Source organism: Mus musculus, chromosome 10 (assembly GCF_000001635.26).
Source record: "Mus musculus strain C57BL/6J chromosome 10, GRCm38.p6 C57BL/6J".
NCBI lineage: Eukaryota > Metazoa > Chordata > Mammalia > Rodentia > Muridae > Mus > Mus musculus.
In genome coordinates this window covers 85,614,794-85,630,596 of record NC_000076.6, presented here as the reverse complement: position 1 = coordinate 85,630,596, position 15,803 = coordinate 85,614,794, and the positions used below count along the sequence as shown (strand labels likewise).

Sequence of the window (15,803 nt, the reverse complement as noted above, 5' to 3'; positions counted from 1 at the left end):
ATGGTTCTGAGAATAGGCGAGGGGTTTAGTTAGTTCTCTGGCCAGCAAGATCCGGTAATGGGACAAAAGCTGCAGAATATTTGCTTCTCCTGCCTTCATTCAGGGCATTTGCTGAGACATGCGAGCTTATTAAAGGAGGCGGAGGCTCTGTCCATGCCAGTTCACCACTCTTAGTGAAGGTCACATGTCATATGTAACATGGGGGAAGAATCCCCCATCTTCACTACCTACTTACTGAGGGCACAGCCCCATGACTGAATCTGTTACAGGGACTCAGCCTGACTACGAGGAAGTTCTGCTCGGCTTTCAGCTGGCTCCTTTCCTGAATGAATGGCTGAGGATGCCACTGCCCATCTGTGGTCTCCAGAAGCCACCAACTCACCCTCTTTCATAGAGTCCCCTCTGCTAGGAGGGGACTGAGGTTGATATTCTACAAGCAGAAGCCAGCCCCACACTCAGCCTCCTGAAATGCCACTACGGGTCTGTCACAAGGATTCCCCGGAGCCAGGAACCAACAAAGGTTCCCATGAAATGCTATCAAAGCTGAGCTCTCCCTGCCACGCAGGCCACATCAAAAGCTCTACACTCACTGCGGGGCTAGGTGTGGTCCTGGACTTGGATGTCAATCTCCCTCTTCAGATCAGGTAAAGACCAAGTTAAGACCAGGGCCATTCGCTGACCATCAAGCCTACCACAGTCAGAAACAGATACTTCCAAAGAATCACAGTTACAGGCATGTCACCACCTTTGGAACGGTTTCAGAAGACACAGGGGACTCCTGTAGACCTCCGGGAGCCGATTCTCGAGAGTCAAGACTCACACCAGTGCATTGTTTCAGACATCCCCTTGTTGATCTGGATGCTTCTTCCCACTGGTTGGAAACCACTGGAGTCTATAGAACACCAGGGCCACACCCGAGGGAAGAGTCCCTCCAGGTATTGACCCTGGCTAAGTCTCACAGTCGTGTTAAGACAAGTAAAAGGGGCCAATCCACAGAGTAACAGTTGAAGTCCCACCTCAGAGCAACAAGGAAGAATCCCACAGACCTGTCACTCTGTACGTGAGGCTGCATGTAGGTACGTGATGTTTTCATATTGGTTAATGCTTGGCCAAATAGATGCTTCAGTATAATGGTTTTATTATAAGATAGGGATATGTTACACTGAATTGCAATTAACCAATATGAATCACTCGGAGATATGCATGCTGGGAGAGAATTAGATTCGCGTCATGGAGGAGGTTACAGTTAACGGTCAGATGTGGGTAGGGAAATCCGTTAATACCTGAACTACAGGAATATGTCCATGCAACACAGCAAAAGTCAGAGCCGTCCAATGGCGGGTCTCGGGGTGGACGGATGGATATTTATGAGGAGTACTGACAACCTATAAACAAATTGAAGTTATTTTCAAAATGTGACCTTCACAATATTTAGGCTTGCAGAATCTAGCCTATCTGTAGCCAGGCACGCAGGCTAGGGAGATACCAAAAAGATGTCCTGGCAGGTGCCTTGGGGGTGACTGGAGCTAGTGATTTCCCCTGTCGGAGGCCCCAGGCAACCTTTTGCTAGAACTGGGAGCTGATCTTGCTTTTGTTTGTTAGGAGAGATTCGAAGCAGCTTTCTGAAAGCAGGCCATGAGAGGACTGTGTTTGGGGGACATCATTATCCGGGGGGGGGGGCGGGAGCAGGGGGAGGATTTTGAGACTGTGCTCTGTGCCTCTTGAAAGATTATTCGCTCACACAGATGCTTTGGAAAGGTGGTCCAGAGAGCCAGCTTCTGTCTGTCTTTCCTTCTCTCTGCTTAAGGAAGGGGGTGGTTCTGAGAGCTACAGGAAGTGACGTAGCTTGAAATATCACTACCACTCTGTTCACACTTCACTCAAAGAGGGCAGCTAATCCCAGGCGAACAGTGGGACTACTTCACGCTTTCACAGCAGAGAAGACAGTCAGGACAGTCATTCATTTGATCGTGGAGGTCCCTGCCACTTTGCTCACGGCTCATTTCTGGCTTCATGGTTGACAAGGGCTCTCATGTAACTGAAAGCACAGGCACAGAACTTGCCCTGAACATACCATGAAAAATAGTGAGAGATGGGGTATCAGGATGGAGGGAGGTCTTGGAACATATACCAGGCTGGGGTGTAATAGGGGAGCTGAAAACTGGGGACTTGTGATATTAGCACCAGCACGTGGTGTTTTCTGGGGCATGAAACCTTGGCCAGAGTGTCCTTACAGCACACAAAGGCACTGAGTAAAACACCTGGGAGGGACTGGAGAGGAGGATCAAAGACCATGTCTGAGGATCTTGAAGGGGTCTGTGAGGCATAGTGACCCGTAATGGGGTAGAGAGTCCTGCTATAACTCAGAACTGGTCCAAAATGGGTTTGGCTTTAGGGCTGCGTTTCCTGTCTGTGTTCCTCAGATGAATGTAAAACTCACCAACAATTAAAAAAAAAAAAAAAAGCACAGGGTAACACTGCCAGGGCATCTAAATTTGAAGCTAAAAGGTTTCCAGGCAGTTGATTGGTGGCTGCGGCATGCCAGTCTCCTTGGCATCTGCAACTACCAAGCGCTGCCTGAGCAGGCCTTCAGGCAGCAAAGAAGAAAAAAGTGAGATTCTACTTAGTTTGTGCCTTGGAGGGGTCTGGAGCAACTACTGCGAATGGCGCCCCTGACCTTGGCGCGATGCCTCTGCTCGGTATTGAGTCCTCCCAATCATGTGTGCATCATCGGGGATTCTCTTCCATCTCATGAGTCACCCCCCTTCTCAGACCCCAAAGCGGGTGGTAGTTTCAGAACTTGAACCTAAGCCCGTCTTGGTTCTAAAGTGTGCAGGGAGGGGCGCTTCGATTCCCAGCCTAGTGCACTACATCCAGGCAGGCAGCCTTGAGATAGCTCTGTCAACAAAGTGACACTGTGGGTCTGCAGGTGAGGACAGGAGATGTGAGGAGAGGAAACCTCAGTCTGGCGTGGGGTGGAGGGGAAAGGGTGATCGGCCCAGCATGTGTTGGGCATCAGGAAAGGGCTGGGATGTGGGCGTTTTCTGTTCCATCCTAGAAAGGATGAGTCAGGAGCTAGGAGCTGCTGGGTCAACACAAGCCAGAGGTCCCCAGAGCTACAGCAATTTCTTTAAAGGAAGCACACACAGGGACTTTGTGTAGCTACTTGGGACTTTGGCTGGGGCCTCAGAAAGGTCACCATCTGCCAGGTGGTTTCGTCAGGGCTTCGGCCACTGGAAGGATGAGATGTGAAGGTGACTGGGAAGGGAAAGTATGGGCTGGCAGGGCCTGCAGCCCTCCGCACCCTCACCTCCACATTCAGGTCAGCTCCGGCATCCAGCAGCATCTGCACCATTGCCTCGTCCCCACGGACGCAGGCGTACATCAAGGGGGTCATACCCTGCGGTGGTTAAAAACCAGAGACGGAGACGTTTACAAGGTGGCCGTGGTCAGTTGACAAACACATGGAGCATCTTATTGGACTCAGACTCTGGCAGGACAAAAGAGTCAGTGTGGAGCCCTGTCACACACAGGGTCACAACCTTCCACATTCTGGAAACTACAGGGGAGGAGTGAGGGGAGGTGAACATCACCTTTTGTGATTGTGGCTTAAGTTGGAGGGTTTTCACAGTACAACAAACCTATGTGTGTCTTTACAACCAGTGGCTGATTGGGATGTGGTGGGGGTGGGTCTCACAGGAATTTTCTGGATTCTGTAACATCAACCCCTAAAGTATTTAATTATGATGACTACAGTGTCTTTGACATTTGTCTCTTCGAAGCATGACAAGGCGTCCTTGCTGCTCTGTATGAGCCTTGGGTCAGACAGAGTCAATGGTCACTGGATATCCCTGTGGTTGCTTTCACTGACATCTGCTCTGATATCACTCTATACAAGTCAAGGCACTGAGGCAGGATGGCCTTCAGGAAAACTTCCCCTTCTCCGACTCCTGCTCATCACAAACCGAGCATCACAACCAACAGGAGGAAGGGGTGGGGCTCTCCATCCAAAGGGCTGTGAAGGCAGTTATTTGGGAAGATATTCATGCTACAGCCTTGTCTCACACTATACACCAGTATAACAATTTTTTACTAGAGATAGTCAGAAAGAATTAAAATTGTAAGCAATGCCAAGTTGGTTTCTGCCCCTGTCTCTAGGCAGAAAGGGGATGAAGTATAGCATACATGAGAGGGGCTCTAGCACTGCACATCGCTGTGGAACTGAAAACTTTACGGGCAAAATTCCAACGTCAACGACAAACTGAGATACCTTGGTTCCACTAAAGGACTTCGTGCCCTGATACAGGAAGAATTCCTCTAAGAAAACAAGAAAACAGTAAAAAATGCTGATAAAAAGCAGGCAAAAGGAAAGTGGACTAGCAGGGAATACATATATAACTAGAGGTGTGCAAAGACTAGTCAGACTCCTAGGGGGAGGGGCAGTACTGAAGACTGAGAATTCAGGAAAGGCTGGTACATTTGAGACACTTCTGTTTTAAAGAAACATTTCCCCAAGGAAATAGAGATTGGAACAAAGATTTGTGTAAGTGTGCTTAGCTCAGCACTAGTCACAAACACTTTAAATATATGATGGGGGAAGGATGGTTAATAAACAAATAGTAATCACTTTATAGAGACACTAAAAGCGACTTAAAAAAGAATATTCATTGACATTGTAAGGTATCTGGAATGTAAAATACTGAAAAAATAAAACAGATAAATAAGTCCCTGGTTTTAAACATACAAGATACACATGATTGTGTACTGAGGATCCCTGACGTTGTCCAAGAAAGTGATTAGCTGTCATTATACAGTCCCTTCTATTCCCTTCGTGGGAGCTCTTTGCAAGAGCTGCCTGTGGAAGAAACAGCCCCATCTGTCCCTTGTAACAGCACTCAGGATTCACACTGAGAATGGCTGTCCATTTGCACGGTCTATGACACCACCACATCCCCAAAGTCCCCTCTGTGACTTGTGGTTGCCTCTCATGGCACCATGTTCAGAATCTGGTTGGTGCTGCCCTATCTGAATGTGCTCTAGGGTCCCCAGACTGACTTTGGTGTCTTTAAACACACCCACCCTAAGAGCACAGTGCGCATGGCCTAGATCTGTCTGGAGCCAACAGCAGACTGGCAGAGAAAAGCCTTTAACATGCCAGTAAAGAGACTTGAAGGTTGCAGAGTCCTAAATACAAACGATGGCCAACCTAGGGGCTCCATCTCCTTTCTGGAACAGGTCTGGTTTTCATTCCTTTTTAAATTTCAGCTGCGACAATCATGTGAGATTTCCATAAAGATGGGCAAGTGTATTTTTAGAAAATTAAAACCAAACCAAACCAAAAACCCCCAAACACTAAGAGAGAGAGAGAGAGAGAGAGAGAGAGAGAGAGAGAGAGAGAGAGAGAGAGAGAGAGAGGCAGGGGAGGGGCATTAATTTTTTTAATCGATCAGCAGAGGGAGCCTGTGTCCCGTCAGCTGCTCGCGCCCAGGCTAAGCACGGGAGGAGATGAGGTCCAAGCAGATTGGTACCTGTTCGCTCATGGTGTTGATTCCATCCGGCCCCAGCAAAGACACTGCCTGCTTCACCAGGTCGGTCCGTCCACAATTCAGCATCCGGAAGCCCAAGTCCTGCTTGAACTTGGCTTCGATGGCCACGGCGTCCAGCTTCCGAGAAGCACAAAAGCAGTCGTCCGCCCTGAGGGGTGGGGAGGGAGAGATGGTCACGTGGGTGCAGCCGCTTTTCCCCCCAGGATCTGGTCCCTGAGATCAAACGTCTTAGCAACCCCCACCGAGCACCTGAGATCCTCGCGGGCTTTTCCTAGGTTTTTGCCTTTTCTAGGTTTCCATTTAAAAGAACTGCCTCAGCCTGCACGGGTGGAGCACTCTTTACTCCTGGAACTCGGGAGGCAGAGGCTGATAGGTCTCTGAGTTCGAGATCAGCCTGGTCTATAACGTGAGTTCCAGGACAGCTAGGACTACATAGAGAAACCCTGTCTCAAAAAACCCAACCAAACAACTGGTGTCTCACTCCGCGCCCGCCCCCCCCGCCCCCCCCCCCCCAATTTCTGGCGGTTCTAAATCCTGTCTTTACTGAGCTTAGGTGTGGTCCCTCAGTGTGCCAGTAGAATCCTCAGCTAAGAATCATTTCATTATGCAAATATTTAGGCATTTTTTAAAAAAATAGGTTAGGTTCTCTGCTGAATGTTTTATCTGAGTTGTTACATTCGGGTCCCACACAATAGAAGGCATAATTCCTATGGGGGGACTGTCCAAAAAACAGGAATGAGGAATCTTTCTGAGGCTACCCCATCTATAAGTGATAGCTTGGATTTGAACCAGAGAAGCATGTGTGGAGAACCCGTCTTCGGATCTTCTGTGCCACTCTAGCTCCCGAGTGCAGAACCTACTGCTTTCCTGTTCACTTGACTGAGCCCTCATACTTGGCTGTGGACTTCTGAGCAGGCATTTGCCTGGGTCCATTCCAGTGACAGAGGAGACAGGGGGCATTAAGACAGGAGAGTGGACAGAGCTCAGGATGGACTCTCTCCTTTCAAAATAGAACAAGCTGGAGAACTTGCTAGATGAAATGAGAGATGGCAAGGTGCTTCAGCAAGCCACTTCAGGGAGCAAGAGGCTAGGCCAGGAAACGAGGGAGGAAACCAATGAGAGAGGGTGATACAGGCTTCATGTTGAAAGAATGTTAGTACCTTCTCCCAGTCCCCATGAACTGGTCAATAATCACTCAACAATAATCAAGCAACAATGTGTTGATTGAGTGCCTGTTAGGGTCATGTCAGCAGCCCTGCGCTGGAAGCCCACAGTCTGGTAGAAGACAAGCATGAAGACAGTCCGGAGAAGACAAGCATAGGCCATATTCTCATGTATCTCATACAAGTATTTAGGGTTCGGTGGTTCTCTCTCTAAATAAAAAATGTTATGAAACTATAAGCCCCTTTGCACCACACACAGCCTAGGGGAGCCTAGGCTTCCTCGGAAGGTGGCCCTTGAGCTGTGGTTGTAGGTATGGGGAGAGGAATGGCAGAAGACAAGAGCACTCTGTGCAGAGCCAGCAGGAGCAAGGGTCCAGGTGAGACATGGCAGGGTATTTGAGGCTATCCACAGAGCCCAGTGTTTCTAGGGCATTAACCTCTGGGCAATCTGTGCCAGTTGCTGAGAGAGGAGGGGCAAGACCACAGAGACCCTTCAGCTACACAGCTGCCTGTGTGGTGGGAGAGGATGGAGGGACCCCAGGGCCTGGCTTCAAACATGACATTGACATCCTAAACACTGAATGGAGCTGTGCCTTACAGCTTCTCGGTCCAGTACGCGTGGGCTTTGAACTTGTCAAGCATTGCCAGATTAGGCAAATATAAATGCTAGATCAAAGGTGCGTGGGGCATCTTTATACCAAAGCTTTATTCATTGTTTATCGAAGATGGAAATTTAACTGGGTTTCCTCTTTTATCTTTTGAAGGGCAGAGCTAAACATGCAGAGAAACTCAGGATCCCTCACCTTTAGTGTGGCGGCCAACTTCATCCTAAGGGCTAATGGTCCCCACATCTGCCCAAGGAGACATTGTGGCATCAGGGTAACAAGGCAAGACCCCAGAACACAGATCACAGAGGCCTCCAGGGGGAGTAAGTGTGAATCTATGCATGTTAGTCTAAAGTACACGTGCATGCGTGTGTGTGCATGTGTGTGTGTGTTTAAATCTCTGGGAGTCATCCGACTTGATTCATTGCATAAACAACCTTTCTTCTGCTAGATGCTAGCAATGTTGGAAAAGGCTGCTTTGTGGAGTCGCTTAGTTCCCATCCCGGGGAAAGATCTCGAACATTGGAGGAGGGTCAGGGAGTGTGGAAGACTGATTTTGTGGCAGGAAATGGCTGTTACACCTGTATTCATAGTAGCTGTGATTATTGGTTCAAGATCTGTACAACCTGGGACTTGTCAACACTTCACATGGGATACGGGTAAGGTTTCAGGAGGACCCACCATTCTCTGAGGGCAAATATGTAATTAACAGTTTCTGGGTAGGGGCTGGGGAGGGAGAAATTTTCACAGTGATGTAGCCATTGGTAATGTGGCCACGCTCCTGTAAACAACTCTAACAAGACTCACTGGGTTATTAAAAACAGAACAAACACCATGGAAACAGAAGAGGGGTTGTTTGGAAAGAGGGAGGGGCTTAGCAGTGGGGGAGGGGCAGAAGAGTGACAGAGTTGGGGATATGATCAAAATATATAATTTATAAGTATGGAAAATGTCATGATGAAGTCCAGTGTGTATAACTGATATCCACCAATAACGTTTTCAAAAAGGAGTTCCCATCTAGGGTTAGAGATGTGAGTGATCTCGGTCACAGGAAAACCCACTGACTCGTTTCCTCTTGCTTGTCCGTCTCTACCAGCCTTAGTCAGATAAGCGGGTTTCTCCCTCCCCTTCAATCAAGCTGCACGCTGTGTGCTTGGGCCAGCATGGCCAGCGCCTACCGCCTTGGACACCATGCCAAGGGGCTCCAGAGGAGGGAGGTAGACACTGGGTTCACAGAATTCACAGGCTTGTAAACAGATAATTCTAAGAACATTACAAGTGTTTACCAGCTCCTGAGGTCCTTGATTTTAATTAGAACGAGACAAATGGCAAGAAAATTACTGCAGCTAAAATGATGATAATTGTTATTACAGGAAGCTGACGTTCACGGAATACCTACTGTGGAGTTCTAAGCTCTCATGTGTTAACCCATACCCTCATCACAGTGAGCCCAGGAGCTACATATTATGTGCAACCTACGCCAACAATGAGTTAAACTGAGGCAAAGGGATTACTAGAGACACGGGTGCTAAGGGGCAAGCTGGCATGTGTCAGGAGTGACCTAGCCTCCACCTGTTGGGGATCAGAGGGTCTTGGAACACACTGTCATGTTCTGTCCATACATGTAGCTCCTACTGGAGCTGGACTGTTGGCTACCTCTTAGACCACGAAAGTCAGCGTTTTCAGAATGGAACTCTGTGAAAACCTCCATCCCCACCCTCTAAACTTGCTCCTGGTTGTCTCACCTCAGCCATTGACATCGCTGCTCATGTAGGTGCTGGAACCAGAATCTAATCTCACACCCATATTCATTCCAATAGCTGCTATTTTGCACCTGAATCCCGAGTCTATCCCCTTTCTCCACCCTCCAAGGTCCTGGGTCCCAGCACAGATCTCTGGGTAGAATGCTGCAGGAGTCTAATAATCTTGATGTCATTCTCCCTGCCCCATGTCATCTATCACATAGACTCAGAATGTCAGCATAGACAGGTCCTGGCAGGTCCCAGCAGGTCTCGGCTTAAAGTCTTCCAGTATACTGAGGATAATTTTGGCTCTTGGCGCAGAGTCGCCTGCAGGGCCTAGCTAGGCCCGCTGCCCACATTTCTTTCCTCCTTCTACATCCACAACTTTGCTCCTTTTCTGCCCTTTCCACACACCAAGGTCTTTCCTGCCCCAAGGACCGTGTCTCTGAAGTTCCTTTCCCTTGGAAAGCCTCCCTTGGGTGTCTTTGCAGGGCTGGCTCCTCCTGGTCCTTCAAGGGTAAGCTTGATCATAGACGAGGAGGCCTGTGATCACACCACCTATGCCAAAGTAGATTGTTCTTCTGTCTACACACCATCTCCTGACCAGTTCCCTTGATTCCTTTAATAGCACCTTCACAGTCAGGGATTAGTTTTCTTTAAAAAATAATCATTTAATTATTAACCCCCCTTGTGTGTGAGTGTGTCTATCTGTCTGTGTCTGTCTGTGTGTGCCTGTGCACGCGTACATGTAAACAGACAAGTTACATGTCTCAAGGTCAGAGAGTAGCTGTGGGAATGAGCTTTCTTCTTCTACTACACGGGGCCCAGATCCAATCTAGGTCGTCAACCTTCACAGCAACTGAAGCCTTTCCTGCTGAGTCATGTTGCCAGCCCCTAGTTTAATTCATTAATTTATTTGTTTTATTTTTCTCCTACCAGCATGTCTAAGTCCAGGAACAGGAACACAACCATCTTGTTCTCGGCTAATAGGCGAAGCAAGAGTTGGATGCAAATAGCAAATCTGATAGGGGGGAGATGTGTGAGCTCCACGCACTGTTCCTTTAAACATTAGTACTTAATCTGAACTGGCTGCTAGAAGGTGTGTGTATACATGTTTGATGTGTAGCATGATACTTGGGAATATGTGCGCACGGTAGACTGGGCAGATTGAGACAATAAACATGTTCCCTTACCTGCCTTGCCTGTCTGCGGTGAGAGCAGTTCAGATCTATTTTTTTCCTTCCTCATGCAGTCTAGACAAGCCATCTACCATCCGAGCTATGTCTGCAGCTCCCAATCTACTTGTTTTGCAATTTTCAAGTATGCAACACCTGGTTATAAATTATATTTCTGATGCTTTATAGCAAATATTCTGCATTTATTTCTTGCTGTCTCCTTGAAAACTTGTATCCTTGGATTCACACATCTCTCCTGACCCTTCATATGCTCAGGGTCTGCTAACCACACTCCTCTCTGCTTCTCTGAGAACGACTTTTCAGATTACACAAGTGAGATCATACATCATCTATTTGTCTTCTCTTGCCTGGCTTATCTCAGTTAACACAGTGCCTTCCAGCTCCATTTATGTTGTGGAGACCCAATTTCCTTTTGGAAGGCTAATTAGTATTCTGTTTTACACACACACACACACACACACACACACACACACACACACACCACATTTCTTTACGCATTTATCCGATGATGGACAATTAGGTTCACTCCAATTCCCTCTTTTTGTTTCTTTCTTTTTTCTCAATAATTTATTTATATTCACTTCATATCCTAATCGTAGCATCCTCTCTCCTCTCCTCCCAGTCCTTTCTTTTTCTTTCTTTTTTTAAACATTTTATTTTTTATTTTATGTGCATTGGTGTTTTGCTTGTATGTATGTCTGTGCGAGAGTGTCAGATCTTGGAATTGCAGACAGTTGTGATCTTCCATGTGGGTACTGGGAATTGAACCTCTGTCCTCTGGAAGAGCAGCCAGTCCTCTTAACTGCTGAGCCATCTCTCCAGCCCCCCTCTCTCCTTTTTTCTCTTTTTTCCCCCTTCTTGACTCAATTTCTTTGTGGTTGCATTTGATGCTTCAACTTAACATAGTGAGATGAACTATCTGACAGTAACTTCCTTCACCTGTCCAATAGTAAGACTGCTGGACTCTAAGATAATTCTACTTTAAAAATCTTTGAGGAATGGGATGGTTTGTAGAGGAATGTCCCCATAGACTCATGTTTGAATGCTTGGCCCATGGGGAGTGGCACTATTAGGAGGCGTGGCCTTATTGGAGAAGGTGTGGCCTCGTTAGAGGAAGTGTGTCTCTATGGAGGCGGGACTTGGAGGTGACATGTGTGTGTGTGTGTGTGTGTGTGTGTGTGTGTGTGTGTGTGTATTTCATACTGGGCAGAGTGTTCAAACTCCAGCACCAAGTCTGCCTGCATGCTGCCATGCTTCCCACCATGATCATAATGGACTGAACCTCTGAAACTGTAAGCCAATTCCAATGAAATGTTTGCCTTTATAAGAGTGCCTTGGTCATGGTGTCTCTTCACAGCAATGGAAATCCTAAGGCACTTCCACATTTTCCACAATGGCTGCATTTATATCTTCCCTTTTCTTTTTGACTACAGCTATTCTCCCAGGTAGGAAGTAGTATCTTACTGTAATTTTAATGTGTAATTCCCTAATAAGTAGTGAAACTTGGCATTTAAAAATATATATTTTAATTGAATTGAGCTTATTATATACTCTGGCTGCTATGTAGTATAATATATGTGTTTGCAGACACGTCCTGCCCTGTGTAAGCACTATGTGCTGTGGATCCTTCATGGTCTATTCAGCCGACCATCTCTTTTCTGTTGTTTTCTTTGCTGGGCAGAGGCTTTTAAATGTGTTGCAATTCCATCTGTCTACTTTTGATTTTGTTGCCTGTGTTTTTATAGACATATCCAAAAGTTATTACCAAAACTAATGTCATGTATTTTCCTTTCTGTGTTTCTTCTAGTAATTTTATAGTTTTAGGCTTTAAAGTTTAGGTCTTGAATCCATTTTGAATTGATTTTTGTATACAGTACAAGATAAGGGTTTAATTCCATTCTTCCCTATGTGAATATTTGCCCATACCACATATTGAAGAGACTATTCTTTGCCCCACTGGCCAGCCCTTCCCCCAAGCTGGGGTCATGTTATGAAGTGCACACTGACCTGGAACTAGCAATTCAATTCAATTCAATTCAATTCAGCCTCCTGGGTGCTGGGATTACACGCACACACCACCTGGCCCAACTCATTGTTGAGCACAGCCCCAGGGAGCACCTGATCCCACACAGCACACAGACACAGACACAGAGCAAACAGCGGTTCTGGATTCTGAGCCAAGTTGAGCAGAGCAAACTAAAACAGGTAAAAACCCATTTGCCAACAAAGTGTGAAACATGGCTTCCTGTTCAACTCAGTTTGTCAGGGGAGTTGAAATCTGTAGAATATCATCTCTGAAGCATTTGCCTGGATAGGGTTACAGCTCCATTCGTTCCTGGAAAATCCCCCGCAGAAGCTCCAAGCTGCAACAGGGCACCCTGTGGCCCAAGCAAATGCGTCTTCCCTTCTCTATGCATGACTTATTTATGCAGAAATATATTAAGCCTGTCCCCTGGGGCTTCCCCCAGGTAACCAGCATTGTGGTTTTCCCTTTGAGTGGCTTTCAATGATGCCATAAAAATCACAATAATTTAAGCAAGAGGTCAGCTACTGAAGTGGTCAATTCCTCTGATTTCTCAAGTGTCCAAGTCCCGAGAGACTGGCTCAGTATCTTCTGCCGCTTCAGACACGTGACCTCAGAAGGGCTTCAGAGCCTGAGTCCAGGGGAAGAATACACTCCTATTCTCCTCCGTAAGGGCGGTGCACGTGGGTGAGGAGCTAACACCCTCTGCTCATCTCTCCATGCCTTCTGCGTGACAAATGCCTGCTGGTGATGTCCAGACACCTTTATGTGCATATTAGCTTCCATGCCAGTGTGAACTCTGCCCTGTCTTTCACTGGGCTCAAATCCAGCTCTGCCATTTAACGGCCACACGATCTTGGGGCCAGTGGCTTTACTGTTTTGTCGTCTGGTTTTCTCATCTGTAACTCGAGCTTCAACCTTTCTTCCAGGATGTTGGCTGTGGGTCAACTGAGGTAACCCTCAGGAGGTGCCTGCAAGAGCATTGTGCAGAACACAAAAAATACAGGGCTGAGGAGATAGCTTAGTTGGTAAAGCGGTTGCCACAGGAGCATAGAGGTTTGAGTTGGATCTTAGCACTTCCATAAAAGGCCTGGCATGGTACAGACTGAGACAAGCACTGGAGGGGTCGGGGGTCAGGGTGGAAACAACAGTATCCATGGAGCTTGCTGGCCAACCAGCCAGCCTTGCTGAATTGATGAGCCTCACTGAGAGACGGGTCTCCATCTGCACACACAAACAACGACATACTCCTGTACATATACTGCCCCCAAATATACTTTCCAAAGCCAAGGGCAAACTGGAGAGAATACATTGTCCCTGGAAGAAGCAAATGCAGATACCAACTACACAGACCAGTCTCGTCCCCGTGCTTAAGTTCAATTAAATTAAGTTAAATTAGACATTGTGTCTACAAAAGCCACCGAATCAAGGAACTGAGGAAATTCTTTCTCCCAAGGGGATGCCTGGCTCCCAGAAGGAGTGTGGAGTCGGCAGGGGTTTTGCAAGTACGTTGTGATGATGCAGGTCAGAGAGGTTCAGTCATAGTAATAAAATGCACTCTCCCCTACTGCATGCTTACTGTATGCTAAGCACTCCTGGGTGCTTAATTTCTGCTACGGCAACTGATTCTCTCTTGGAATTATCACCACCTATACCACCACCACCTATACCACCACCACCACCACCACCATCACAACCACCACCACCACCACCACTTTCCCTGTTCTACAGGCAATAACCTTGGCCGCTAAGCTCCAACTCTTCAAGGTTCCATTACACCATCAGCTAGGACCAAGTATCCAAACATATGAGCCTGTGGGGGCTGAGACACTTTACATTCAAACCATGCCAGTGTCTGACACCAAAGCCAGTATATTTTCATGGGGCAGCAAAACCTAGTACCCAAGGCCAGTCACCATTCTTTTTTAGTTCCTATGCTACTTGACAGGTACAGGTCTCTTTATGCCTCAACTTCTTCATATGCAAAGCAGGATACTATAGTATCCAATGTCAAGATCTGTTATGAAGCTAACAGAGGAAACACCCTGGGACCACTCAGCCGAGAGAGTGATGATGTAGATTGCTCAACAACATTACTATATAGCTTCATTCTCTTGTCAGGGATTTAGCCAAACCATCTCCATCTTCCAACCATGCAATCCTCTAACTCTCAGGAGGGCTTTCCTAACTACTAAGGTGTCTTCTAGCTGTACTGGAGCCTGGTCCCTCTACCTGTACTGGAGCTCTGTACTGAGCTACGGCCTCCCATCTCCTGGGCTCCACTGATAGCCTGCTCTGCTCTGGGATCCTTTTTGCTCCATCATCCATGTGTCCTGTTCTCATTCATCTGGGTCCCACCATCGGGAAGGCCATCTGGACAGAGCAGCTAACACAGCTCCTTTTGCAGGTGGCAGTCAGGGGCCTGTGTGGGTCAGAGATGCTCTGTAGGAGAAAACCACACTCTTCCTGCTTAGGTCTAATTGTATTTGGCTAAGGATGAACATGAGAGTATGTAGCTATGCTGCCTAGGATCCCACCGGTGGTAATTTGGGTTATGATATGGTTTCCCCAAGCCACTGGCCAACAATAGTTGTCCTAGAAGAGCATGTTGGGAATGACAATTGGTTAATTGATAGGCACTTACACACTGCTTCTCTGGCATTCTACAGCTTATATTAATCATTACAGGCATCTACACATAACACTTGATTTGCTAAGCATTTTGCATAGAATACCCCAATCTTCAAAGTAACCTCCACACTGAAGGCTGTTACCCTCAGTTTACAGAGGAGAACTGAGATGCCCAGGCTCTGTAGCGCCTTCCCAGGCCCAAATAGCTTGTATCAGAGCTGATAATAAGCCCAGTCAGCCTGGCACAACCCACACCCACACACATCACGCAACCTCAACAGGAGCCCCTAAGGCAGGTCTTAGTAGCCCGATTTCAGAGGTAGGAAACAGACTGGAAGTAGCTAGCTGTGGTGCCCACCTGGCTTCTTTTAGCTCCATTGCAACCCAGCTACATCTCTTTTTAAAGTCCAGGCTTAAGTAGGCCTTGCCTTTTATATGCCCTGACATAGCCAACCCTAGAGAGTTCATTGCTACCAAGGGTTCACAGTGTATTACACACTGCACCAGCTACAGACCAGGCTGTGGGGTAGATGCCATTCCAAAACACCTTATTGCTTCTTGAATAGTAAGACCAAACATTCACGTAGCATTTACAGTGTTCCAGTAACTCTTCTAATTTTACACAAACACATACTCATACATGTGAATGCATGTATGTAAAGACATACAAAATATTCATATACACATATATACTTATTCATATATACAATCTTATACCATCTTTTCTTTAATCTTATAAAATTTATCTTCATTATAGCTCAGGGAGGCTAAGAAATTTTCCCAAAGTCACACTGTCAGTGGAGAGCAGAGATTTAAATACAGGCAGGCTGGGGCCATGCCCTGCATTTGTTACCTGACTCTACCATCTCTCTGTGCCATCAAAGGACTCCCATGTTT

At 47.0% G+C, this 15,803-nt stretch overlaps 1 protein-coding gene across 3 annotated transcripts in view; it reads right to left on the bottom strand.

Moving 5' to 3' along the window:
- Btbd11 (BTB (POZ) domain containing 11) overlaps positions 1-15,803 on the bottom strand; it is a 275,322-nt gene that overhangs the window by 29,696 nt on the left and 229,823 nt on the right. For all 3 annotated transcript variants that reach the window (XM_006514230.4, NM_028709.2, NM_001017525.1), the window contains 3 exons: positions 5,529-5,694; positions 3,311-3,400; positions 1,284-1,385 (listed from right to left, as the gene is read on the bottom strand). In XM_006514230.4, coding sequence (XP_006514293.1) covers positions 1,284-1,385; positions 3,311-3,400; positions 5,529-5,694 — 358 coding nt within the window. The remainder of the gene's footprint in view (positions 1-1,283; positions 1,386-3,310; positions 3,401-5,528; positions 5,695-15,803) is intronic.